General features: G+C 44.2%; 1 protein-coding gene across 2 annotated transcripts; it reads left to right on the top strand.

Moving 5' to 3' along the window:
• The first annotated feature begins 90 nt into the window (after window positions 1–90).
• LOC147445241 (putative inositol transporter 2) lies at window positions 91–25,922 on the top strand. 2 transcript variants are annotated; one of them, XM_086524805.1, is made up of 13 exons: window positions 91–1,045; window positions 1,166–1,214; window positions 1,295–1,309; window positions 1,396–1,444; window positions 1,524–1,594; window positions 1,665–1,743; window positions 1,897–2,000; window positions 24,155–24,262; window positions 24,328–24,519; window positions 24,650–25,036; window positions 25,121–25,357; window positions 25,509–25,587; window positions 25,801–25,922. In XM_086524805.1, the coding sequence occupies exons 1-13, from the start codon at window positions 987–989 to the stop codon at window positions 25,905–25,907; spliced, it is 1,536 nt and encodes a 511-aa protein (XP_086380931.1). In that variant the 5' UTR covers window positions 91–986; the 3' UTR covers window positions 25,908–25,922. The 2 variants fall into 2 exon arrangements, with proteins under 2 accessions (XP_086380931.1, XP_086380930.1); XM_086524804.1 differs by lacking the exon at window positions 25,801–25,922 and having other exon boundaries at window positions 226–1,214; window positions 1,295–1,444; window positions 1,665–2,000; window positions 25,121–25,768.
• The last annotated feature ends 1,902 nt before the right edge of the window (window positions 25,923–27,824 follow it).

Below are 27,824 nucleotides of genomic sequence, written 5' to 3'. Positions count from 1 at the left end.
TATATTGATACAAAAGGTCTTTTGCCTTTTGATCTTCATTCGTCTTTTGACTTTTCACTTTCATTCGTCTTTTCATTTCTTAAACTCACCTTCACTTATGCACTTAATATGTTTTGAAAGAATTTTGATTTTTCTGAGATTGGGGAGACTTAATTACTACACACTTACTTTCTGGCATAACTTAAAGTAAATGCTATTACTTCTCAAGATCCCCCTGGGATATTCCTCCCCCTCCCATTTTCCATGTCAGCGGCCCTGGGCGCGCCTTGCTGGCCACGACTCTGCATACGCAGCGGCCCTTGTCTGCCTCACCTCCTTACGGCACACAAAAAATGCAGTCGCCTGCAACGCTCCAGGAGAGAGAGAGAGAGAGAGAGAGAGAGAGAGAGACCTCTCTGTCTGCCTCGCCTCCTCCCCCTCGAGGCTCGGATGCCATGCAGGCAACACTGCAATGAGAGAGAGAGAGAGAGAGAGAGAGAGCCGGACTCTCCCCTCCACCTCCGCGGCGCTTCCTCCTAAAAAAAACTCATTGATTTTCGTGATCCTCACGAATATTCCCAGCAACTCGGCTTGCTCCCCTCGCCCAGCTCTAGCCTACCTCCCCCCTCCACCTTTTTGAGTCCTCTCAGACCTGCGACGCAGAGAGAGAGAGAGAGAGAGAGAGAGACTGCTGCAATCTCCGTGTGTGTGTGTGTGTGTGTGAGAGAGAGAGAGAGAGTGTATAAGAGGGAGGAAAGAGGTCGGCTACACCGCCCAACCTCAAGAGATCCGCCTCTCGGAAGACGGTTCGCGAGCAAGCGAGAAGAAGACCAGCTGTCCCTCCCTTTTGAACCGCCCTTCATTCGCCCACACCCTTTGCCTTTCGTTCATCAACAAGCCTTTCTAAAATTGGCCAGACATACTGGGGTCAAATAGCGAAAAAAGGATATTAGGCTCACCTAGTGAAAAGGGATTCTTATATCCACAATCCGCCGCCGCTAGCGAATATGAGCTTAACGTCTACGTCTCCCCCCTGCATGCTCGTTTATCATCCTCCCTGCACAGGGTCATGAACAAAGTGGGTTAGTAGGGGCTCTGTTGCTTGTTGGCGGTCGCGAGACACGAGACGCATATGAAGAGGAGTCGTACGTTGCAAGGAGCTTGTGTTGTGTATTTAATCCTGCAGTCTGTCTCTTAATCTGCCTTTGGAGGGCTGGGCGACACTTCCTCTTAAGGTTTATGAATAGGAAGGGTTACGATGTGTGCAGTTCTTTAGCGATTTCTGAATGACTTATGACAGGGCTACCTTTCACAGGCAAGCATAACATGGGTGCAGAGATCAGCGATCAGGCTACTTTACTTCCTAGAGGCATACAGCTAAATACTAGGCTATGGTCCAATCCATACATTTTGAAGCTGACTCTTGCAGCTAGCATCGGAGCTCTTCTCTTTGGTTATGACACAGGTTTGCAGCTGATGGCTTTATAAAATTCTCTGGTTTCTTCTGTGTTTTATTGAGAGCTTCATGTTTGGCTTGCTTATAGGCGTTATCTCGGGTGCTCTGCTTTACATAAGGGACGATTTTTCTGCAGTGGAGAGCAGTTCTTTGCTACAGGTGTGTGCGCTTTGGATACATGTAACCCAGTGAAAGAATGAGCTCACCCTTTTTCTTTGATCCTTGACAGGAGACTATAGTGAGTATGGCCATTGCTGGAGCAATAGTGGGAGCACTTTTAGGCGGGTGGATAAATGATAGATTCGGACGTAAGCCAGCGACACTCTTGGCCGATGCCATTTTTGCTCTTGGAGCACTTGTAATGGCTGCTGCACCTGACCCATATGTGCTGATTTTTGGCAGACTATTGGTGGGTTTAGCTGTTGGTATAGCATCATTAACTGCACCCCTTTATGTCGCAGAGGTTTCCCCTTCTGATGTGCGGGGTTTTCTTGTTAGCACCACCGTTTTGTACATAACTGGTGGACAATTTGTCTCTTACCTTGTCAATCTGGCCTTTACTGAGGTATGTACTTGATCTTCTTGGATTTCAGTTTGGTGTCTTGTCAGATTTCTTAACCTGTTTGCTTGCTTGTGGTCTTGAAGCTAGTAAATTAAGAGGTTTTTCAGTTCCGCATGCCGTACTTTTAGGTTTTTGACCCTTAACATTCTCATTTATTTGACATGGGTTACTGAGATGTGGGTCGGGCATTTTTATTACTTCTTCTACATAGAGAAGAAGGGGGGACTGCCCCATTCTGGCATTGAGATACTTGGACAAGGTGTGCATGGCAGGTGGTGTCATGCACCGGGCGACTCCAAAAGCTGCCATTTTCAGCCGAGGGCGACTCCACACAGATTCTTGCAGCAAGACAACTGACCGCTTGTCCAAAGATGCCATTTTTCAGCCAAGGGCAACCCCACACACAAATACTTGGAACCAAGCAATTGGCCACTTCTCCAAAACAGTCCACAACAGGCTGAGTTAGTGAGGGAAGAGGTTGGTAAATGGGACATCTGCAATGTTTAAACACTCACACACACGCATGCGTCTATTTAAAGGGCTGAACAGCCAGTGGTACAGGTCTCTCTCTCTCTCAAGCAAGATGCCACCTCCCTAGAGAGATCTTGTAACTGCTATATGATAAATTGAAGAAACAAGTACCGACAGGGGCGCCTTGCAGGAGCTAGTGCTGTGTAGGAAAGGAACTCCACCTCTCCATCTCTCCCCATCCCTCTCTATCTCTCATTCTCTTTATCATTTTGTCTCATGATCTCTTCTATCTATAGTATGCTAAATCTCTATTAGACCTATCTACTTTTTGTGAGCTGAAAATTTCTTTTTGCTGTTTGCTACCAGACTAGCTGGTTATAGACCTCAAGGACTTGCGTACCATACCACCGGCCCACGCCCTAGCTTGGATGTCCTGGCAAGCATCGCCGAGGGTTTTTAGTCCAAGTGTGGTGATCACATAAGATAGCTGACAAATGAGCCCAGGTGTCACAAGTTTGCGTACCATACCACCTGCCCACACCCTAGGTTGGGTGTCCTGACAAGGATCACCGAGGATTTATAGTCCAAGTATGGTGATCACATAAGATAGCTGACCATTGAGCCTAGGTGTCACAAGTTTGTGACATGGCATGGCCTCTCGACTTGCAGATATTGTGCTGCTAAATGGATTATTTTCTTATTTTTTTGATTAATTTCTATTTACTGAAAGTAGGATATTTAAATGTGTACACGAAATGTAAAAGTTAGGAACTGTAGATTTATTGGAATTGATAAAAGGCATAAGGAACAGACAACTCTGATGTGTCAAATGATGGGTGACTTGCGAAGGAGTTGCGTTAATTTGGTGGGAGAGACCGAGAAGTGGGTATTCCCGATGTCACATGGAGCCGATAGGGAATATTCTATTGGTATAGGAGGAAATCCGAACTTGAAAAAGGAATACGTGTAAAGACGCAAGCACAAGAATAAAGATGGGTTTTGAGAAGCTTTTTCTATAAAGCAGAATATTTTTTTGGGAAAAGCAAATGCTTTTTCGTAAGGAATGTGTCTGCATTGCATCTGTGCTTGAGAATTGTATCCAAGGACGCCCGGGAAGTGTGGTGTAGCATCAGTTTTCAGTTCACTGAGTTTATACTGAGTTTTGAGTTTTTAACAGGTTCACGTATTCTATTAAGTGACTAGTCGTCCACTTAATAAGTGGGCAGCCACTTAATACAATTAGAAGCCAAGAACATTAAAAAAAACTAGCACTGCCCATACGGCTGATTTCAGCCAACGATCTGTTTCTCTCCTCTCCGTGCTATTCTAGCGCTCCCCTCCTCCCCTATTGTTGCCGCCACTTCACCGGCTATTCTTGCCGGTTCCAAATGCTATAAAAGCAGCCTAGCATTTCCTTCTCCACCCAATTTTGCGAGCACAAGCTTCAAGAGGTCCTGTCGTCGGGAAATCCATAAGTGATCACGTGAAGCCATCAAGCAAAGGTCGTTTTTCCATACTCTGAGCGATAGGTACAGATTGTGAATACGCTTTTCGAGTTGTTGTTTTTCGTGTTTGCTCATTATGTAGGTACTCCATCACAAAGGAGGAGCAAGGAGGCCTTGCCTTACGCTCGGGGATTCCGGAAACGGAATCCGGAACGGTCTGCAGAGTTTCCTACTCCGGATGCAGACGGAATTGAGAGCTCCCCTTTTGGAAATTCTCGCATGGGAAGGATTTGAGCATCGAGTTTAAGAATTAGAACGGAGGGGTTCTCCGTTTGTTGTGCTTGTAAAAGATTCTCCCTAATAAAGATTCTTATTGGGCACCCCATCTTGTGGTCCCCTATATTGTCTCGATCTTCTCCCACTTTCTCTTTTGGTTGAAAGTTTATTTATTTCAGCTTGTTGATTATTCGTGTGTGCTCCCTTTTGTGACAATGGTATCAGAGCTCCTTCGCCTCTCTTTTCCTGCAAAGGAGGACAATTCCGGGAAGGAACTCAAGGAACCATGACGAGCCATGGAAGAAGTGTTGAAGATGAACTTCAGCAAGTACAAGTTCAACTCTCAAAATTGCAACAGCTTCTCATTCAGCGGTTGTTCAAAAGGTTTTGGAAGGAATCAAGAACCCGCAAGGACTAGATGCCGATGGGCGTTAGGAAAATCCTCTCGGTGGTAACAACCCGTAGGAGGAAAACGCGAAAAGAGATGTCGAAGCGCACATAGGACTCTAGATTGTAACAAACGGCCTTCTAAGAGCAAGGGCCAAGAAAAAGAACTCTCTTTGCTGAATGAATGCAAGGATGTCTCCATCTCTTCTCCATGATACTCTGCGAATTATACTACTACTTCCACTTCTCATACAGTATTTAAACCTTCTTCTAAGAAGAGAACGCGCCTACTACTACCTTACATAACACTAAGGATAGGCTCCAATTCAAGAAGGGCAACCACAAGCATCACCACAAGATGCGGATTTTCAAATCCGGTGACAAGGATGTCAAGTTTGAGAATTACACAGGACGGAGAGAGATCTCCAAGGCACTATCTTGTACTAGACAGTCTGAAGTTGCTTTTGCCAACGGAAACTTTAATGAGAAATCCAAGTGGCGTCATGTTGGGATGTATCTCAAGGAGACGGCAAGCAATTGGTGGTTAGCCAAGATTCACAAGCCTGAACGTGGACTCAGTTCAAATGTGGATTTTATGAACAATTTCTTCCGTCCGACTTTGAGGACATTCAAAAGGAATGGGACTGCCTCGCCCAAAAGGAACATGAAAAAGTCACAGCTTATGTTGACAAGTATTGGTCAAAGTTATGCCTTTCATGAAGGTTTCCGACAAGGACAAGATGCGAAAGTTCGAAGCCGGCCTCTAGTCACAACTTCGGAAGAGCGTGAAGATGTATTCTCATAATAACCTTAAGAGGATGATGGAGTTAGCAATCATTGTTGAGGACCTACTCTAACTACAGAAGAGATACTCCAACCGGAGAAGATCATCCATCATCAAGACGAGACACTTAAGTCCAAAAAGATTACACTTTGGAAGCTCAAGAGATAACCGAGTAGGACTTAGCACTTGATCCTAAGATTTTGGAAGGATATGTACACGCACTACAATTTAGGTCAACTATTTAGAAGCCCTCTATGTTGCTAAATTGACTTTTTTTTTGAGTATTTTTCTATTTACTCAAATTAGGATATTTAAATGTGTACACTTGAATTGCAAATGTTAGGAACTGTAGATCTACTGGAATTTATAAAAGCCATCAGGAACGGACAACTATGATGTGTCATATGATGGGTGACATTAAGCATTGCTTCTTTATATTGCTTGAACTCAATATAATGCCGGTACTCGCGCTCTGCACCTTCTCCGGAAGAGTGTGTAACAGACTTGGACACTCCAAGTCGAGAATCTACTGTGACACCACAAAAGATCACTTCAAAACAGTTCACAATTGATTCGACACTGGCCCGGCGGAGTTCCGTGCCTAGAGATATTTGCCCCAAAGACTCGTGCCCCTTTCGGTATTTCTTTTTGTATTAATCTGTGTTCAAAGTACACGAGTGCAGGCAGACGCTCACACTCAGACTCTGCGTCCAGATGCCCTGAGTGATGAGAGGCCTACCTGCTTATTTAAAGATTACAAAGGGATGCTAAAAGCAGAGCCCCAAAAGCTTTAAAAGCTGTCCCAAAAGCTTCAAGTTAAAAGCTTTGAAAAAAAAAGCAAAAGAGGCTTTTCCTCTCTCTTTGAACCCTTGGGTAAAATAAAGCAAAAAGGGCTCTCGCTCTCTCAGCAAGTGCGTAGAAAAAGCAATGACCAAAGTTGCTTTTTCCTGTTGCCGCAAAACGCGGAAGTCTATACAGCTGCCACATGTCATCCTGAGAGTCACGCTGCAAAATACGGAAGCTGCCATGTCAGCATTTCAACGTCTGCATTTTTTCGGCTTGTGCAGGGTGTGTGTGTACACATGGGTAGCCACGTCATCACATTTTGTGACATACCCTCCTCTTGAAAGCATTGTAATCGCCCTCGATTACGCCTGCAAACAGACAGAAGCCATAAACTGTCTTAGCAGACACTGACTGTTAGTACCGACGCACTAGGAACACACATCTAGCACATGTACCAATCGACAGTCACATCATTTTGACATCACAAGACATCACATGACAAATCACATTCAACATTCATTCGGATCTTAGACCATGATTTATCGACAATGCAGTTAGCAATCGCATCTAGATTCACTCAGGACCTCATAGATGCCCGATTGACTAACCCCTATTGCAACCATGTCTATTCGAGATCAGTCAGACCAAAATGCTGCAGTCATTTCGTCTATCAATTCCTGCACTTAAAAACAAGTCAAGAACAAATTAGTTTCATATTTTCTCGGAATTTCATTTCATAAAGTCGTACAACAGAATACTGTCAGCTCTCAGTATCCCTGAAGCTCAAAGAGACATCAGTGACTCTAGTATTCAAAAATCAAGGCATTTGTTGACAAAGGAGCGGAGTAACTCCCCTCTTGTGCAACCCACTGCACCAGATCTCCGGCCAAGCTGAATTCGGGGTTCCATTTGGAGTAGACTATGCTAAACTAAAAGCTTCAAGGTAAAGGTTCACAATCTGAGGAGTATCTGCTAGGTCCTGCTTTTCCATCTACTTCGCATTCAATACAGTATAGTTCTTGAATTTAACCAAGAATCGCCTTATCACTTTACCCTTATTCTTTCTGTCCTTATGTGCCAAAATCTGTTCAGGAACAAGGATCTCCTCGTTTTCTTCAACTTTGGGTTGCTCATCAGGCTTCCCATCTTCGGGCACATCACCTTTAAAGGTTTCAAGAGACTCACATGAAATGCATTGTGAATCCTCCAAGTGTTAGTCAGATTCAGTCGGAAGGAGACATCATTGATCTTTTTTGAGATCTGGAAAGGTCTGTAGTATCGCATACTAAGCTTCGGGAAAGGCCTCTTCTTTCCCTTCTTCTTTCTCAGGCGTACCTTCTCAAAACGTAAGAGCACCCAATCATCCTCCTTCAATTTCAAATCGCGATGATGGCGATCCACTGCCTTTTTCTGTCTTTTTTGAGATTTCTGCAAAGCCTCGCGGACCTTGGCAAAAGCCGTGTCCAAGTCGCGCGTGTACTTATCGGCTTCAAAAATCTTATCTTTCGTGCTTGAGAAGGGTGGAACCTTCGCAGCACCTTCAATAATCTCAAATGGCACCTTCCCTGTCGAAGAGTGTATCGTGTTGTTGTAGGCAAATTCCACCAAAGGTAGATACTTTTCCCATTGAGTCTTCTGATCCGAAATATAAGACTTCAATAAATCTAAAACCACTGAGTTGGCAATCTGAGATTGTCAGTTTGCGGATGGAACGATGTTGAGAACTGCAACCGCGTGCCAATGTTCTCCCAAATTGCCTTCCAAAACAAACTCGTAAATCTGGGTCCCTGTCGGAGACAATCGTCTCGGGCATGCCATGTAATCTGAAAATCTGGGCCACAAATAGTCTCGCTAAGTGATCCGGCTTGAGTGTTTTCTTTACTGGAATGAAATGAGCCTGCTTGCTAAATCTGTCAATAACAATCCAGATACCATCGTGACCACTCTGTGTTCTCGGGAGATAAAAAATGAAATCCATTGCAATACTTTCCCCAGATACCATCGTGACCAATCTGTGTTCTCGGGAGATCAAAAATGAAATCCATTGCAATACTTTCCCAGGGGCGGGTGGGTATGGGCAAAGGCTGTAACAATCCCTGTGCTTTATGCCTATCGAACTTGACCTTCTAGCATACCAAGCAACTGCGCACAAACTCGTCCACATCCTTCCTGAGTCTCGGCCAAAAGAAGTATCTCTCTACCCCTCTCAAGGTGGTAGTATTGCCGCGGTGACCCATAAAAGGCGGACAGTGGCATTCGGTCATAACCTTTTCCCTCAACGGCTGTGTAACGCACAACATGATTTTCCTCATCAAGTAGCCATCCCGAATGGAATATCCCGCTATTGTCTCCCCATCTTGTATCCGTGTGAAAACGTCTGCAAAATCCGTATCTGTGGCATACTGGTTGACCATATCCTCGAAGCTTCTATGATGTATCGCGGACATAGCCAGAACCAACGGCTTCTAAGACAAAGCATCTACCACCAAATTCTTCTGTCCTTGCACACGGATAATCTGGAAGTGAAACTGTGACAAGATGTTCGCCCACCGCATCTGCTTCTCCGATAGCTGCTTCTATAACAAGAAGTAGCGTAAACTCTGATGGTGTGTAAAGACAGTAAAATCCGCTCCGAGTAGGTAATGCCGCCACTGAGTAAGAGCATGGATAACCGCCAAAAGCTCTGTCTCATAAATCTGTGCTGTCAATTCCGGCCTTGAGAACAATCGGCTCTCGACATGGCCTTCTTGCATTAAGACCGCACCCAGACTACGACCATAAGCATCACAATATACTTCAAATGACTTCTGCAAGTCCGGCAAAGTCAAAACTGGTCCCGCAGTCAATTTCGCTTTCAATGTCTGAAAGGCAGTCACCTCTGTGGGTCCCCACGAGAAAGGGACTCCTTTCTGTGTCAAGATATGCAAAGAGCAAGCAACCTCTGCAAACTTTCGAATGAACCGCCTGTATTACAAACACAATCCCAAGAAGCTTCTAAGTTCATGGACATTCTTCAAATCGGGCCAATCACGGATAGTCTCTATCTTGGCCGGATCCATTTGCACTCCTGCTGCCGACACAATGTGTCCCAAAAAGTGTATCTCTGGTAAGAAAAATTCACTTTTCTTTGCATTAATCACAAACTTGTGATCTCGTAATGCCTGAAAGACTTGAAGTAGATGATCTCTATGTTCTGCCTCATCCTTGGAGAAAACAATGATATCATCAAAGAAAGTGCCAACAAATAGTCTATACTCTCGAAAAATCCTGTCCTTCATCCGGTTAACTGTCGCAGGAGCATTGATTAAGCCAAAAGGCATCACCAAAAATTGAAATAACCCAAAAGTTGTCCGAAAGACCGTCTTGTAGACGGATCTGGTGATATCCACTTTTCAAATCGATCCTGCTAAAGCACGAGGATCCCTGTAATCTGTCAAGTATATCATCGATCCTAGGAATCGGAAATCTGTTCTTGATGGTGATTTTGTTGAGAGCTCTATAATCGATGCACATTCTCCAAGATCCGTCTTTCTTCAAAACCAACAACACTAGAGAGCAATACGGTGAAGTACTAGGTTGGACAAGACCCTTTTCCAAGAGGTCTTTCACTTGGTTCATAATCTCTTCGTTCTAGGCTCGGCTCACACGGTAAGGTGGCCGGTTTGGTGGTGTGCTTCTGTCACAAGACGGGCACCACGTGCCAATAGAAAAGAACGGACTGAACAGACTTTTAGCACTTCATTAACAATTGAATTGAGAGAGAGAGAGAGACGACACGTGACACGGAGTGGCGGAATTCCACCCCAGAGAGTATTGCCCCAAACCTTGGCGCCCCTTTCGGTATTTCTTTATATTGCATCAACTCAGTACAAGCCGGTGCTCCAGACTCTGCACCTTCTTCATGAAGCATGCCAGAGAATGAGCCCTAACCTCATATTTAAGGGCCCTTGGCCTGAGAAGCAGTTTACAGTAAAATGGCTTCAAACTTAAAAGCATCTGGTTAAAAAGCAAAGCCAAAAAGCTACTAGCGTAAATCACAGAAATCTATACAGCTTGCCACGTCATCAGCCAACGCAAAACGCGGAAATCCGTACAGCCTCCCACGTCATCATGCCAACGCAATTTTCGGAAATCTGCCATGTCATCAGTTTTTGCGTGTGTGCTGGTCCTGCCTTATTTTAATCCTTTATGTCACTTGGGGCCCCATCGGACGGGGTCCCCATAAGTTGGGAGGACTTCTTCTGTTACTTGTTCTTTTTATGGTTTAGGCCCCTCGGCCGGCATCTGTAAGTTGGCTCCATTCTTTAGGCTTTGACACGTCAGCAATTTGTTACATCTCCCCTTCTTGAAAGAGAGTAATCAATTACAGCATATCTGCAAAACAACTCAAATTAGCTTAAAAATTTCCAAGGGTCATTCCGAGAGACATTTCGAGGGACAATCAGTTTGCTCTTTTTTGTTAAGGAGCTAGCTTCTCCTTTCGACTCTTTTCATCAAGGAGTTAGCTTCTCCTTTCAGCTCTTTTGATCAAGGAGTTAGCTTCTCCTTTCGTCCAGATCGGAACTCTTGATATTCCAGCGTAGTAAAATTAGCCATCACACCCAGACCGTACTGATCTTCCACGGGTGTCTTGATGCACTAAAATTACATACCCAAGCAATCTCATCCAATTAGGAATATTCAGTAGTTGGCACATCACAATGCAACACAAATGCTCACATATGCATGTTACAAGACATAGAAACATAAAGCCGCCGATGAACACTCCCCTCGCAAATAACCATCCAGGTTCGGGCCATGAGCTGTTCAATGACTCCCTCAGCACTCCTCCCATAAATAATCTAAAAAGGTCCGGGCCATGAGATATAGAGGCCTTTTACAGCCAAATGCTCCCCAGACCACAGCCTGGTCGAGGTGTTGAGAGTAACCACTGCTCAGACTTCTTAATACTCCCCCCGTAAATAACCATGCAAGTCCGGGCCATGAGTAACAACAACAATACTCCCCCCGTAAATAACCACAAGGGTCCGGGCCATGAGTAAAAACAACACTTTTCAATCATGCAATACTCCCCCCGCAAATAACCACAAGGGTGCGGGCCATGAGTATGAACAAGCATTCTCAAACATCTTTTCTCACCCTCCACCCAGAAGTATAATCACCAATCGTTGAAACCAGTATTAAAACCAGAGTCAAACATTTCAAATCAGCACCAAGACAGGTTCAAAACAAATACCATCCATTTCAAACAAATCTTAAACAAAGCTTCAAATAATACTTTCTGAAACAAAGTTTTGCATTACGGTGATGGTTCGGTTCCGAACTTGGAGAGTCGCATCATTCTTGTCATGCCAAGGCATGCCTAATAGAACGTCACAATTGCCCAACTTCATAATGTGGAAATCGGCTTTTCCATGATAATCTTGGATAGTCACTGGAAGAGCACGAATGAGTGGTACCACTCTCTGAGTTTGCCCTGTGGCTAGCTTAGCTTCAATTTCTCCACCCTCTGCATTATAATCAAAGTCCATCTGCTTCAAGAACTGTGGATGGATGAAGTTCTCTGTAGCTCCTGGGTCAAAGAAAATTAGGTCTTTCAAACCGTTGACTTTGCCATATGCTCGACACAATTCATTTGTACTTTCAAGGCGTATGCCATAGATGTCAGGTACTAATCCAATGGCCGGTTTAGCTCGTTTGGCTAGAGATGGTCCTGGGTTTCTGTCGACCGTCGACACGGGAGTCGGCTCCGTAGGTCTATTGCGTTGGGGACAACCAAAATAGTTATGTCCTGTTTGAAAGCATCCAAAACATCGGCCTTCTTGTAGTAAGGTGTCTCGTTGTTGAGGTGTCAAACGAGGCCTTTGTAGTTGACTTTCACGAGATTCTTTAGAATTTGTTCGTTGTTGCCCAGAGTTGTGTTTAGTGGCCGGAGATTCTTTTGTGTAAAACTCTAGCTTTCCCTTCATCAGTTTGTAGCCGACTGCGGCATGGTCCATAAGTTCTTGCATGGTGGAGACTTGCTTGGATAGAAAATATTCCTGCAATGGTGATGGTAGTCCAATGGTGTATTGCTCGCATTGGGCCTCCAAGGGAACAGATCTAAAGAAAGACACCGGAAGGTACACGTCGAGAAACCTTTGGTTATATTCGTCCAAGGTTTCAGTGGCAAGCATTTTCAAGCTGCCCCACTCTGCCAAAATCCGTACTTCAAACATAGAAGTCATGTAACGACGTGCAAAAACTGTCTTGAAAGCTTGCCAGGTCTTTGGAGCTAGCAGTTGTGTCGCGATCGAACTCCACCATTGCATAGCATTATCTTTAAGAAATCCCGCTGCTCGAGAAATCTTGGATTCTTCTGTATAGTTTCCCAAAGCATAGATGTTGTCGAATTGCTGTAGAAACTACAATGCTTTCTTGCGATCTTTCACCCCAGAAAAAGTGAAAAATTTGATTGTCGTGCCACCATCTTTGAAATCTTTGGGTTGGTTAGGCGCATATCCTTGGTATGGATAATAAGGGTATCCATATGGGCTCCGACCATTGTAGCTTGGTGCCGGTGGCGGTGGTGGAGGTGGGGGCAATGGTGGTGGCAAAGGCGGTTGCACTGGATCGGGGTCAGATGGCTGCACCATATTCCTGAAAACTCCCACAATCGGAAAAGACGGCTGAGAAGGTTGCCCATTGGAAGCTCTCGTACTTTCTGATGCCGGAGGAGGAGGTACCACCTGGGGTATCAGAGGGGGTACATGTAGTTCAAAAATTGTTGAAAACTTTGCAACATCGGAAGATTTTGCTCAGGATTCCGCGAAACAATGTCGTGGAGTTCGTTGAGCAAAAACTGTAAATATTCTGTTGAATCCATGAATTCCAAGTCTTGGGTTCTTTATGGCTTATGCCCTGTAAGACACAACGGTGAAGACGGGAGCGCGCCCGATACGCGACAAAGTAAGGGTGGGAGTGGCTAATAAGTTCGGGTTGGACGGCGAAGATACCTCAAATAAAGCTTTGTCTGCTCTTTTGTGGGACCGATATGCTTTCAGAAAAGCACACGCCTAATGCTCTGATACCACTGTCACAAGACGGGCACCACGTGCCAATAGAAAAGAACAGACTGAACAAACTTTTAGCACTTCATTAACAATTGAACTGAGAGAGAGAGAGAGAGAGAGAGAGAGAGAGAGAGAGAGAGAGAGAGAGAGAGAGAGAGAGAGACGACACGTGACACGGAGTGACGGAATTCCACCACAGAGAGTATTGGCCCCAAACCTTGGCGTCCCTTTCCGTATTTCTTTATATTGCATCAACTCAGTACAAGCCGGTACTCCAGACTCTGGACCTTCTCCAGGAAGCATGCCAGAGAATGAGCCCTAACCTCATATTTAAAGGCCCTTGGCCTAAAAAGCAGTTTACAGTAAAAAGCCTTCAAACTTAAAAGCATCTGGTCTAAAAGCAAAGCCAAAAAGCTGCCAGTGTAAATCCGTACAGCCTGCCACGTCATTAGCCAACGCAAAACGCGGAAATCCGTACAGCCTGCTACGTCATCATGCCGACGCAATTTTCGGAAATTTGCCATGTCATTAGTTTTTGCGTGTGTGCGGGTCCTGCTTTATTTTAATCCTTTATGTCACTTGGGGCCCCATCGGACCGGGTCCCCATAAGTTGGGAGGACTTCTTCTGTTACTTGTTATTCTTAGGGTTGAGGCCCCTCGGCCGGCATTTGTAAGTTGGCTCCATTCTTTAGGCTTTGACACGTTAGCAGTTTGTTACAGCTTCCAGGTATCAGATCAATGGTATGATCTTCAGGACGAGCGGGTATTAACTCGCCCGACAGGCCCTCTGAGAAGCAATCGGCGTGAGAGTGGAGAAAATCTTGGCGTTCTTTATCAAGTTCAGACATATTTGTCCTATCATCATTACTCAACTCTTTCATAAAAATCGAGTAAACAAACAGACTGGATTTCATTAACTTTGAAATGGCCGAAGCCGATACAATAGGGATAGACTCGCCCTTAAGTTTAATATCAAGTACAATGGTTTTGCCCTTCTCTGTGGTCAATGTCGCTTTCCTTGCCCGATAGTTGACCACGGCGTTGTTCTTGTGGTACCAAGGAATTCCCAAGAGAACATCACAACCTTCCAAAGGCATTATGTAAAAGTCCTCATGCCCCAAATACCCCTAACAATGCAACCGAAGTTTGCCAATGACAAGTGTAATGGCTACGTCCCTACCGGGTGTCGCTGGAACTGCCTCCACAAGTGGTCCCATCCGATCGGGAGTGATCTTGAGCTGCGCCGCCAATTCCGGTGAAATGAAGTTGGCCTTGGCTCCTCCATCAAAGAAGAGCTTCTTGATCTTTCACTTTGTCCCAAGCTCGGCAAAGTTCTGTACTCTCATCCATCGTGCTTGGATCGGTACCCACATAATCTGGAACTAGTCCTGTTTTCATCTTGCCTTTCTTCCACGTTCCTCAGTTGCTCTCAAACTCTCAGGCCTATCGTCGTCCTTGTCGTTCTGTTCTTTCTGTGCCTTTTTAGGGCACTTTGCGGAGATATGTCCAGTTTCCTCGCATCCAAAGCACTTCCCTTCCTTGAGGTAGTAGCGAGCTCTCTCATGAGGAGTAAGTTTGGGTCGTGCATCCTTCTCTTTCTTTTCCGGATTGGTCTTCCTCTTTCTACTTTCATTTGTCGAAGTCTGTTCGGCTCTTTGCGTCACGATCTCATCTGTGGGGTAGGTCAAACTGCTAGAGTGAATGGCAAAACCCCGTTTTGCACGACTCATCAACTCGTGAATGGAAGCTGACTTTTGTTCCAAGCAGTGATCTCGGATCTTTGTAGGAAGACCCAAGGAAAACCTCTCAATCTGTTCCTTGAACGAGATCTTCTTAAATGAAGAGACGGGTAGAAAAGAGCTCCAGAATCTCTCCCAATAAGCGTCCACTGTATCCTTCTTGGTTATTCGAAGATGGTTCCAAGCAGTTCGTATATCGCGTTCATACTCTCGAGTCAGCCAAGAAGAAATAAAAAGCCTTTTGACTTTCAGCCATTTAAGTGGCGGTGTCTTGTTTAATAGAATCGTGGACCACCAAGTTCGAGCATTTCCCTTAAAGTAAGAGGTAGCTCTCCGAATCTTAGAGTGCTCTGAGTAACACCCTCCCGCGAAAGCGATGTCAAAGTGCTGTTCAAAAGACAAAGCCTTCGAAGCATCTCTATATAACCAGAAAACGTGTCAAATTTAATTGATTGTCCACCTTCCTTAAACTCTCAGACTTTCTTGCTTTTGTCTTCCAGAAAGGTATACTGGTTGGCTTTATAAAAATTCTTCTTCTTTGCGTAAAAGTTGTTGTCATCAGAGTCCGAACTGTCTGTAGACGAGTCCTCTGTAGAAGTGTAAATCACGGGGCGAGATTTAGGCTTCTTTGCCTTTTTCTTGCCCTTTCCGAAGCGTTGCTTTTTGCTTCGCTTTTTGCCTTTTCTGTCTTCTTCGCTCGAGTCAGATGAGCTAGAAGAACTGTCAAAAGAAGAAGAAGAAGAATTGGGTACTTCTTCAAATCAAACACGCTTCTTCTGCTTTCTTGCCTTTCCAAATGTAGACCGACGTCCCAAATAACCCGGGAAGTCAATGCCTTTCTTCTGCTTTTTGTCGTGCTTTTTAGCTTCGTTCTGCGCGTCAAAAAGCTGAGCAATTCGTGCATCAACCACCTCTTCTAATTCTTTCTCTGTATACTTCTTGGGAGTAGGAGGTTTCTTGAGAGCGGGTTTTCGGGGTGGTTTTGTGGTCTTCTGCCACTGCGTGTGCACCTCATCGAAGGAAGTCTGGCTCATATATTTTGCCAATTTCGGGTCCTTCGCAAAATTAAGCATCATCTTTGTTGCAGCGCTGATCAATTGTCGACGCTCCATCTCTTGACGCTCCGCGTGAGTAGGGCCGTACTCGCGTGAATCTTCGTTGTGATCCCTTCCCACATCTCCGGATGCAGAGGGAGTCGACTGATCTTTGCCTGAAGCCATAGGCGCCGCGTAAAAAGGATCGGATTTCCCATAGACTTGGACACTCCAAGTCGAGAATCTACCACAACACCACAAAAGATCACTTCAAAACAATTCACAGTTCACAATTGATTCGACATTGGCCCGTAGCGGAGTTCCGTGCCTAGAGATATTGGCCCCAAACTGGCGGCCCTTTCGGTATTTCTTTTTGTATTAATCTGTGTTCAAAGTACAAGAGTGCAGGCAGGCGCTCACACTCAGACTCTACGTCCAAATGCTCTGAGTTATGAGAGGCCTACCTGCTTATTTAAAGATTACAAAGGGATGCTAAAAGCAGAGGCCCAAAAGCTTCAAAAGCTGTCCCAAAAGCTTCAAGTTAAAAGCTTTGAAAAATAAAGCAAAAGAGGCTTCTCCTCTCTCTTTGAACCCTTGGGTAAAATAAAGCAAAAAGGGCTCTCGCTCTCTCAGCAAGTGCGTAGAAAAAGCAATGACCAAAGTTGCTTTTTCCTGCTGCCGCAAAACGCGGAAGTCCGTACAGTTGCCACGTGTGAGCTCGGGAGTCACGCCGCAAAATACGGAACCTGCCATGTCAGCATTTCAACGTCTTTGCATTTTCCCGGCTTGTGCAATGTGTGTGTGTGTACACATGGATAGCCACGTCATCACATTTTGTGACAGAGTAGTGCCAGAGACTGAGCCCTCTGCACATATTTAAAGGCCCTTGGCCTATGAAAAGAAGTTACATGAAAAGCATCAAAGTCAAAAGCGTGTGTTCTTCAAAAGCTCTAGCGCCAAAAAGCTGCCAATGGAAGACAGAATTCCGTACAACTGCCACGTCAGCAATCCAGCGTAAAACGCAGAAGTCCATACAACCTACCACATCATCAGTGTAAATTGCAGGTGTTCGTACAGGTGCCACGTCATCACCTTTTTTTTTTTTTTTTTTCAAGAGATTAAGTGTGTGTGGTCCCGCTTTATTTTAAAGGCTTTAGGTCCCTTGGGCCCCATCGCACAGGGTCCCATAAGTTGGTGGGAACTCTTCTTTAAAAATAGGCCACTCGGAAAGACTCTAAAAGTTGGTAAAACTTCTTCTGCTGCTTCTGCTTCTTCACTTATGGTTTAGGCTCCTTGGCCAGGATCTGCAAGTTGGCTCCGTTCTTCAGTGGCTTGACACGTGAACAATTTGTGACAACGAGCCTAGAGCAAAAGGATGAGAGTACGGAGCTTTGCAGAGCGTGGGGCAAAGTATGAGATCAGGAAGTTCTTATCTTCTTTGATGGAGGAGCCAAGGCTAACTTCATCTCCCATGAATTGGCAGTCGACTTGGAATAACGCCCAAAGAAATGGGATCACCAATGTAGGCGGGTTTAGCGGCATCAGGGCGTGATGCTATTACACCTGTCATAGGCAAACTTCTGTTGCATTGTCAGGGGTATTTAGGGCACGAGGACTTTTATATCATCTGTCTTGGGGGGTGTGATGTACTTTTGGGGATCTCTTGGTACCACAAGAACCTCGTCGTGTTCAATTATTGAGCAACCAAATCGAAGATTGAGAGGCAAAGAAATCACCCTTGATGTAGTTTTAAAAGGCGAATCTATCCCACTTGTATCAGCTTCGGCCATTTCCAAATTAATGAAATCTAATCTTTTTGTTTACTTGATCTATTTGAAAGAATTAGACGAACATAACAAGTCAGATTTGTCAAACATAGAACAAGAACGACAAGAATTTCTGCAAGCTCAAGCCTACTGTTTCTCTGAGGGTTTGCTTGAAGAGCTACCTTCTGAGAGACCTCAAGATCACACGATTGATTTGATACTCGACAATTCGCCACCAAATTGGCCACCTTACAATGTAAGCAAAGCCCAGAACGAGGAAATCAAGAACCAAGTAAAGGAACTTCTTGGAAAGGGTATAATTCAACCTAGTACATCATCTTTTCGTTCGCGAGTGCTTCTTGTCTTAAAGAAACAGTGCTTCTAGTCCTAAAGAAGCATGGATCTTTGAGAATGTGCATTGACTACAGATCTCTTAATAAAATCACCATCAAGAATAGGTGTCCAATACCCAAGATCAATGATATACTTAACAGACTACAGGGTTCTACATGTTTCAGTAGAATCGACTTGATAAGTGGCTGTCATCGGATGAGGATCGCTCTTAGAGATGCATACAATACTGTGTTCAGGACATCCTTCGGATTGTAGGATGCCTTTCGGTCTCACAAATGCTCTTGCAACGTTCTCAACAGGATGATGGACAAAATTTTTAGGGAGTCTAGGGTATTTGTGAGCACTTTCTTTGACGGCATCATCGAATTCTCCAAGAAAGGAGAAGATCTGTCACAAGTTGTTGTCGTGGCATGCCCGACTTAAAAGATGGGCCAAGAGGACTAAAAAGGTTAGAGAACTCTAACGCCGCCAACTGATGAGCACCGGCCAAGGGGCCTAAACCCTACTAATAGAAGACCTACAAGGATTGGCTAGCAGTGTAAAAGGCAGGTAAGTGCTGATGTGGCAGTAGGCAGCATGAAACATGGAGAGGGGATGATGTGGTAGCCAGAAGTGGAATTTGTCAGTCAGCCCCCAAGGCTAGATTTTGGTCATGCTTTTAGAGTCGAGTGCTTTCGGGATCATAAGCTTTTAGAACTGAAGCTTTTTGGGGCTCTGTTTTCGGGCATCCCTTGTACTTTTTATGAGGACCCTCTGGGCCAGTCTCTAGAGAGCTTCTGGAAGCATAGTCTCGGAGAGAACTGGACCCTCGGGGAGTTATATCTTTGTGAAGCAATAATAAAGTAATATTGAAAGGGGCACCACTCTTTGGGGCCAATGCGTCTTGGCTCGAAACTCCGCCGTGCTGTGTCTCCTCTCTCTCTGTTCAAGTTTATTTGTTTGCAGTTTTTCAATTTTTGTTCATGTGTGTTGCTATTGATTACTCGCTCAGATTGTCCAAGCATGTCACAAAGTGATGGCGTGGCATGGCCTAAAGGACAAGAACCCGGACAGAAAGGGCCTAAAACTTACAGGTTCCTGCAGAGGGGCTCAAAGGGGTTAGGAATAAAAAACCTAACCCTCACAACTTAGGAAACCCAGCCGATGGGCCTAAACCCTTATTAAAATGAAGCAGAGGCTCAAATTGCGTAGCAGATGCTGATGTGGCAGGCTGTACGGGCACCCACGATTTGTGGTGCATATTGCGAACGGTTGATGACATGGCAGCAGCGTACGGAAAGCCCATGGGTGCATTAGCTTTTGGAGCCAAGAGCTTTTAGAAGTGAGCTTTTCATGTAAGTGCTTATAGTTTGTCCAAGGGCCTTCATAAGTGTGTACAAGGTCTCACTTTGGCTCAGATTTGCTTGGGGAATATTGAGAGGAGGAGGACCCTCGGACATTGTACTTTGTGACGCATAATAACAAAGAAATATCGAGAAGGGCGCGAGTCTTTGGGGCCAATGCGTTTCGGCACAAAACTACGCCGTTACGTGTCGACTCTCCTTTTCTCTTGTGAATCTGTGACGTGTCGACTCTCTTTTTCTCTCGCTATTCACGTTATTTGCAGTTTCTCTTGTGCGTTGCAGTTGATCTTCGGCGTGGGGTGCCAAAATCTATTACAGTGGTATCAGAGCTCAGACGACGAAGGATCAAATCCCTTTTCTCGCAACACACATGGCTTCTGGTAGTGAATCTGGCAGGGAGGAGACGGCTATACCTACTCGCTTGAGTGAGGAGACCAATGGAGGATCTAGCGGGAGTCTTACTTCTCCCGAGGATTCGGGAGCCGAGTACGGCCCTCCTCCGCCGAGCGACCTCGAAAGGATGGAAGCCCAACAATAACTTAAGGTTGACATCTATGCCAACCAGATGCTCAAATACACCAAGGATCCATGCGAAAGCCATCCATTCACCTCTCAAGTCGGCCATGAAACATAAATTTAAGGCAAGTGCAGATAAGCGAAGACTGTATTCCCAGGATGAGTTTGATAGTGCGGTGGAGCTGCAGGTCAACAAAGTCATTAAGTCTTCGAACAAGTCTCGAAAGAAAAGTTGCAGAGCGGATTACCTCGGCTCTTTAGGTCGGAAATCTACATTCAAATCAGTTAGCAGATCCAAGAATCGTGTACGCTTTGAGGATGATTTCAGTTCATCTTCGTCTTTAGATAGTTCTGAGAGTTCCTCCTTTGACTCTAGTTGGGGAGGACGGGAAACACCGGAAACGGAGAAGGACTCGAAAGAGCAAGAAGAACGGTAGAGCAAATGATCCAAGAAGAACAGATCCCGTGGGAAGACCAAAGACTTTGAAGAGCGTGAGCAAGCACTCAAATCTGATACCTTTTTGAGATATAAAGATACCCAGAACAGTTCAACATTGTTTTCTCAGGAGGACGCTTTTCCGAACACTCTAAAGTACGACGAGCATCTTCCTATTTGAAAGGCAATTCCTAGACTTGGTGGTTGACCCTACTTTTGCGAAAGAAAGCACCCAAGTCATGGATAAAGTTCAAACGAGTTTTCACCTCCGCATGGCTCACTGAACTTCAGATGACCAAAGAAGACCTTGGACGATTATTGCAAGAGGTTTTTTCGACACTGGCTTGTCCGTTGGGAACGTCAATGTGCCGGCATGCATATGAGTCCAAGGAGATCCGGCGCTTGCAAAAGAAGGTGGTCAACGACTCATATGCATACCGGCACATTGACGTTCCCAACGGACAAGCCAGTGTCTGCTCAACAAGGGCCAACGTTGAAGAACGAGAAGGGTTGAGATATTATTCTTGATGTAAAATTAAATGGTGAGTCCGTTTCACTTGTATCGGCTTCGACCGCTTCAAAATTAATGAAATCCAGTCTTTTTGTTGACTCGATCTACTTGAATGAGCTAAATGATAATAAAACGTCAAATATGTCGGACCTAGAGAAGAAACGACAAGACTTATTGCAAGCTCTAGCCAATTGTTTCTCTGAGGGTTTGCATGGGGAGCTACCTCCTCGGCGACCTAAAGATCACACTATTGATTTGATTCCGGCAACACGTCACTGAATTGGCAACCTTACAGATAAGGAGAGCCCAGAATGAAGAAATTATGAACCGTTCTGGAAAAGGGTCTAATTCAGCCCAATACATCATCTTACTGTTCATCAGTGTTGCTTGTATTAAAGAAAGATGGATATTGGAGAATGTACAGAGCTCTCAACAAAATCATCATGAAGAACAGGTTTCCAATACCCAAGATCGATGAAATACTGGATAGGTTACAGGGTTCTACATGCTTTAGCAGAATTGACCTGAAAAGTGGCTATCAGATTAGGATGTGGCTATCATCAGGTCAGAATCACTTATGGAGATGTATACAAGACCGCATTCAGGACGTCCCTCGGATTGTACGAGTATTCAGTGATGCCTTTTGGTCTCATCGTTTAACAAGATGATGGATAGGATTTTTAGGGAGTACCGGTTATTTGTGGGCACCTTTTTCAACGACATCATCGTATTCTCCAAGATTGAAGAAGAGCACAAACACCATCTCTTACACGTTTTTTAGGCATTATGGCAACAGAGATTGGTGGTTAATGGAAAAAAGAGCCATTTTTTCTTGCCAGAGATACAATTTTTAGGACACATAATCTCTTCGAAGGGTGTAAAGATGGACCCTGCCAAACTCGAAACTATCAGAGATTGGCTAGATTTGAAGAATGTACATGAAGTTTGCAGCTTTTTGGGCTTTTGTTTGTACTACAAACGGTTCATTGAAAAGTTTGCAGAGATTGCTTCTCCCCTGCACACTTTGACTCAGAAAGGAGTTGCGTTTACTTGGCGACCGTCGGAACTTACACATTCAAGACTATTAAGGAGAAACTGACAATGGTCCGGTGTTGATTCTATTAGATTTACAGAAACAATTTGAGGTTTACTGTGATGCGTGTGGACGCAGTCTAGGGGCTGTCTTAATGCGGGAGGCCCATGTTGTAGTTTATGAGAGTACAATGTTCTCACAACTAGAGCGGGTTGCATAGATCTACGAGAAGGAGCTATTGGCAATTATACATGCTCTTAATCAGTGGCGCCATTTTCTACTCGGAGCAGACTTCACAATGTTCACGGATCACCAAGAGTTTGAGATTCTCCTTGTCTCAGAAATAGCTTTTGGATAAGCAGATGAGATGGTCGCAGTTTCATTTTTTAGATAGTCCACGTTACGGGAAAGAAGAACTCGGTGGCAGACGCGTTGTCTCGAAAGCCCCAAATATCGGCTATTTCGACGATACACCATAGAACTTTGAGCATATGATTGATCAATACGATCCAAATTTCGCAGACATCTGACCAGTTGCAGAGTGGGGAGACAATTTGCATGCTATGCTCTAAAGGAAGGCTATTCAATTCGAAAGACAATGCACTCAGGGGCTGAGGAACACACAGAGTGCCATAATCCACCTTTTGCTAGGCATAGACGCATCGAAAGCACCTTGAAAGGTATGGAAAAATATTTCTATTGGCGAAGGCTCAAAAACGATGTGGATGAGTTTGTTCGCAGTTGTTTGGTGTGTAAGAAGGTCAGGTTTGACCGACACAAGCATGGTCTCCTACAACTTTTACCCATTTCTATCCGACCTTGGGAGTATAGCAATGGACTTTATTTTTTATCTTTCGTAGACTCAGAGTGGGCATGATGGCATTTGGATAGTCATTGACTGCTTCAATAAACAGCGCACTTCATTTCAATAAAGAAGACAGTTAAAGGCAACCGTTTGGCTAAGCTGTTTGTCTCGTAGATTTTCAGATTACATGGTATGCCTGAATCTTTAGTTTCAAACACATAGGGGTACTTGCAAAGAATCTGACAGAGACAACACCCCTTTGACTGTTAGTCTGCGGGGAGATGAAGAAAAGCAAAATCTTAGCTGGGAAAAAAAGGAAACCAATCGAGATTTTGGCAAATTTTCCGAGGAGTTTGGAGATTTTGGCACATTTTCGGTGGGGAATCTCGACGTAGTGGAGTACAAATGTCAACTACAGGTTGACATGTGCATGAAAAGATTGATCAAGTGCTCCAAGGACCAGAAATATGTAGATTACCTTAAGAATTACCCGCTTCTCTGGCAGGTTAGCTCGGGAGCAACTCAGAGAGAGAGGATCCTCGAACATTGTACCTTGTGAAGCATCAATATGAAAGAAATACTGAAAGGAGCGCTAGTCTTTGGGGATAGTGCATCTTGAAGCGGAACTCCGCCGCTTCGTGTTGACTCTCATCTCTCTCTCTCTCTCTCTCTATTCAAGTTTAGTTCCAATTGTTTGCAATTTTCTCACATGTTTGCTTTAGATTTCACGCTTGGAGTGTCCAAGCCTATTAGGCTCCTATTTATATGACTGCATATTCCCTTAACCTAAGGGGACAATGCTTGGGTGTCCATCCTGTAGTCTTGGGACGTAGCAATTTCCTCCTCGACCCCCTTCCTTACCCTTCTATCAGTCCACTTAGAAGTTTTCTCCCATTATGGGGTTATTTGTATCTTTTGTCCTTTACGGATAGTTGGACATACACCCATACTTTTGATTCATCTCATAGGCCGATTTCGGCCTCTCATAGACGAAAATCTCTCTCTCTCTCTCTCTCTCTCTCTCTCTCTCTCTCTCTCTCTCCCCCCCCCCCCCCCCCCCCCCAACAACCCCCGGTGAAAGTTATCTAGACCACGTTAAGGGCATAGGCCCCAATGTCATAGAGGGAGAAGATTCAAACCGGTTGGCATGTTTAGCAGTTTTTAAGGCAGTCTATTTGATTCACGTGTGAAGCGAAAGATAGAAAGGCATCGAGGCAATGATACTGAGAGAAGTGGTAGAAACATGAGGTTTGCATAGAAACAGGACAATGGAGAGCTCAGGAGGGAAACTAGGGACAGATTAAGTTGAGTTTTAGACAATCATTAAATCTAGAAAACCTGGCTTAGCTTTACCATTATCTAACGTGCTCATTTTTTTAAGGTCATATATATAAGTAGAGAGTTATTTTGTTATTGCAGGTGTCAGGAACCTGGAGGTGGATGCTTGGGGTTTCAGCTATACCAGCTGTTTTACAATTCATAGTGATGTTCTCTCTGCCAGAATCTCCACGTTGGCTTTTTCACAAGGTATGCTCCTGCTCTCTATGCTTTCAAGGCTACAATATACTTGGCAATAAGTTTGTGTCATGCAGGGAAGGTTTGAAGATGCAGTATCCGTACTTGAAAAAATCTACCCTCAGGCACAAGTAGAAGATGAAGTTCAGGGGTTGATGTCTTCTGTCAGCAGTGGCCTTCGGATAACAAATTCTGGAAGGGTAGGATGGTTTGATTTGATGAAGAGAAGAGAAGTGCGGTCTGCATTAGTTGTGGGGGTTGGTCTTCAGGTATGTAAAGAAGCATCACAATCCCAATGATTGAAAGTTTCCGTGCACGTTCCCTGGTGGGTATGTCATTACGAAATTGCTGCCGTAGCTCTTACCTCATAAGTTTTCTTTGTCGGCACCTCATTTGCAGGCCTTTCAGCAGTTCGTGGGCATCAATACTGTGATGTACTACAGTCCTTCTATCATGCAGATGGCTGGATTCACTTCCAACCGACTGGCAATGACACTATCTTTAATAACTTCAGGCTTTAATGCTCTAGGCACTGTTGCAGGAATGTACTTAATCGACCGTATTGGCAGACGACATTTAGCCATGTCCAGCCTAATTGGTGTCATATTAGCCCTAGTGCTGCTCTCTGCTTCGTTCCAACTATCAGCAGTTTCCTCACCGCCATTTCAATTAGAATTGTCAGATGCTGCATGCCCTGCTTTTGTGAACACTCCAAGAGCAATGTCCTGGAGCTGCAGTACGTGTCTGCAACAACGATGTGGATTTTGTGCAGCGGAGCAAAACGTGGTACAGTGTGTTAATCTTTTGAAACAAATTACTAGAATAAGTTCATTGAGATGTATTTAACTAATTATGCATCTGGTTTTCTAGATGAATATGGGTACTTGTCTTGAGCTGGGTAGTGCAGCTATGTGCACAGATCAGTCTCGCACTTGGTATACAAGTGTTTGCCCAGGAAACTTTGGTTGGATGTCAGTGTTGGGTCTTACCTTATTTATAATCTTCTTTGCTCCTGGTATGGGACCTGTTCCTTGGACTGTTAACTCCGAGATATATCCTTTGCAATTCAGAGGTACCTGTGGAGGCATCGCTGCCATGTCAAATTGGGTATCAAACTTGATCGTGTCAGAATCATTCCTCTCTCTCACGGAGGCTGTGGGAGCATCCATTACATTTGCCATTTTTGGGCTGATTGCATTGATTGCCCTGCTTTTTGTGTGGAAGTTTGTTCCTGAGACCAAGGGACTTTCGTTTGAAGAAGTTCAAAAACTTTTTGTGGAGAGGAGCAAAGGCGTTGGTTGCAATGAGGGCCCTGCTGTTTAAAAGGAAAATTGAGGGTGAGTAAACACTCTTTGCAATAGTGCACGTAATAAAATACTACACGAGGAAAAGAAGCCTATTTTAGACACACTCCTTTGCGAACTTTTATACTGTCAAATGAAGCTTTGTGCTTTTGTATACGGCTACACGTCTTGTGTACAAAGTTGTGATTTAAGATGAACAACTGTTCTTCTGGTATACATGAATAACTGTTGTATTCTGTGAAACAGTCCATTTCTTTCAATCTGGAGTTGCTGAGAATTTACGAGGGCGCCCAGCCCCAATGCCCCTTCTTTTTAGTTTAGTAAAAGCTGTTTTTCTTTTGTCCCCTTTTTGAACTATATTGCCGCTCAAGTGGATCCAACCGTCATTTAGTGTTACCCAAATAGGTGGTGGTCTGGTTGGTTAAAGTCTATAGCGTTGTAGATAGAGAGCCATCAAGTGGAAAGTCAAAGTCATTGAAACAGCTGTCAGCACCTACAGATGTTGAGCAGGGTCATTTTAGTCTTGCAGGTCACGTATTCACTTGTTGTGGGTTGTTAAAAAGGATGAAAATCAATGGCGTTGGCCTACATCAGGCATGGATAACTTTTTTTTCTTTAACTTAAGAGAGAGGCATCGACTAAAAATGTTGTACGTGTTGGCCACTAACAAAAATTTGATGTTTGTTATCCTATTTGTTTCTAGCCTAATATATTAGGAGGGATATGACTGAGTAGTTTCCATTTGGGTCTTCTGAAATTTAAGGTTGGGTTAATTAAGACTGCCCACCCTGCCAGGCGCCCTCTTTTTCCATCGCAATCGCTTAAGCTGATGATTCGTGCTCAAGAATGTTTCGGCTTCTGCAACATTTACAGTTTTGTGTGAACATTGAATGCACTGGATATAGTCCCCAGGTGGAAAAGGTGCATAATGAGTATTTCCAGCATCAAGGTGCGTGTGCTGTGTAGATGAGTGCACAGGCAAGGATCGGTTGTTAGTGGACAAGTTTTGTTGCTTTGATTTGAAACCTTGATCATTTTGTTGATGTCATAATTTCTGCTGTGGATTTCATCGGTGCCTTTTGTTGAGGAGAGATCTAATTGGTCAAGCTAATGTCTGACGTGCAGGTTGTTTAAAGTAATCACAATTTGGTGTTGTGAACGATTGGGAGGGAGTTTTTGCGTGAAAGATTTTGTTGACCGGAAAATAGCTTTTGATTAAGTGTGTTTATATACATAGCCACAACTCCTCCAAGTTTTGAATGTAGAGTTGCTTTCCTTATATGCTCTGTGTGTTTTCAAGTCCCTTTGAGTGTTGATTGGTTCTACTAGTTTCAGGTGCAAAAGCATCTTCGTATTTCGTTAAGGTGATCAGAAGTTGATCATATTTGTCGATGTTGGAAGATATATAATGTAATTGTTGCTTGACCATATTATATGGTTGTGTGTATCGTCTTCTTTGACACTTGGTGACATCTGTTGGATGTCTACATCATTTGAAGCATCAAGTAACCTTTTTTTTAAAAGATTTGGTCACAAGGTTTGGCTTTGTGTGTCATCAAAGGTTGCTTACACTTGCTTGCACCCTTATGGCACTTAATTATCTTCATCGACTGTGCAATGAAGCTTTGAGGAACATTTTTGAAACTTGGTCACAAAGTTTGATTTTGTGTGTCATCAAAAGTTGTGTTTACATTGCTTGCACAAATAGAGAGGTACACGAGGAGAAAAATAGGTAGTTCTTATGTGAACATTTTGCTTCCATGAACTTATTATATTCTTGTAATATTTAATGCACGAGGAACTTGTGTGTAGCGAAAAATGATAACATAGTGAACAGTTCATTAAGAACAAGGTCCTAATGAGCATACAGAGAGTAAGTTTGAGAAAGCAACAAAGCTAGTTTACTTGAAAAGAGAGAAATAGAACAATTGACTACAGTTGAGGACCGGATTTACCTGGAGTCGATCCCCCCCTCCAAAAAGGCTTTGTATTATAGCTTCTTCCATCAAAGGAGACTTTTGTACAATACAATCTTTGTGTTCCTTGACAAAACTATATGGTGCAATGAAGATAGAAGCTTCATGCACCAAATTATGCTTGAAAAACACACCTAATGGACCTAGCCTCAATCCCAAGAGCTCACACACCTTCAAAGATGGTGAGAGCTAGTAGGGAATGAGGAAAGATTGAGAGGAAGAAGATGTATCCTATGAGAAAGAAGTATTCTCCTCACGTAACCACTCTAATAGCATAGCTTAGCTTAGTAATTA

Source organism: Adiantum capillus-veneris, chromosome 12 (assembly GCF_014529385.1).
Source record: "Adiantum capillus-veneris isolate H3 chromosome 12, ASM1452938v2, whole genome shotgun sequence".
Lineage (NCBI taxonomy): Eukaryota > Viridiplantae > Streptophyta > Polypodiopsida > Polypodiales > Pteridaceae > Adiantum > Adiantum capillus-veneris.
This window is presented reverse-complemented; position numbering and strand designations above follow the sequence as displayed.

Coding starts and splice junctions, on each gene's coding strand:
- LOC147445241 (XM_086524804.1), top strand. CDS start 1,306: ATGGGTGCAGAGATCAGCGATCAGGCTACTTTACTTCCTAGAGGCATA. Junction 1,595..1,664: donor AGAGCAGTTCTTTGCTACAG/GTGTGTGCGCTT, acceptor GATCCTTGACAG/GAGACTATAGTGAGTATGGC. Junction 25,037..25,120: donor GTGCAGCGGAGCAAAACGTG/GTACAGTGTGTT, acceptor CTGGTTTTCTAG/ATGAATATGGGTACTTGTCT.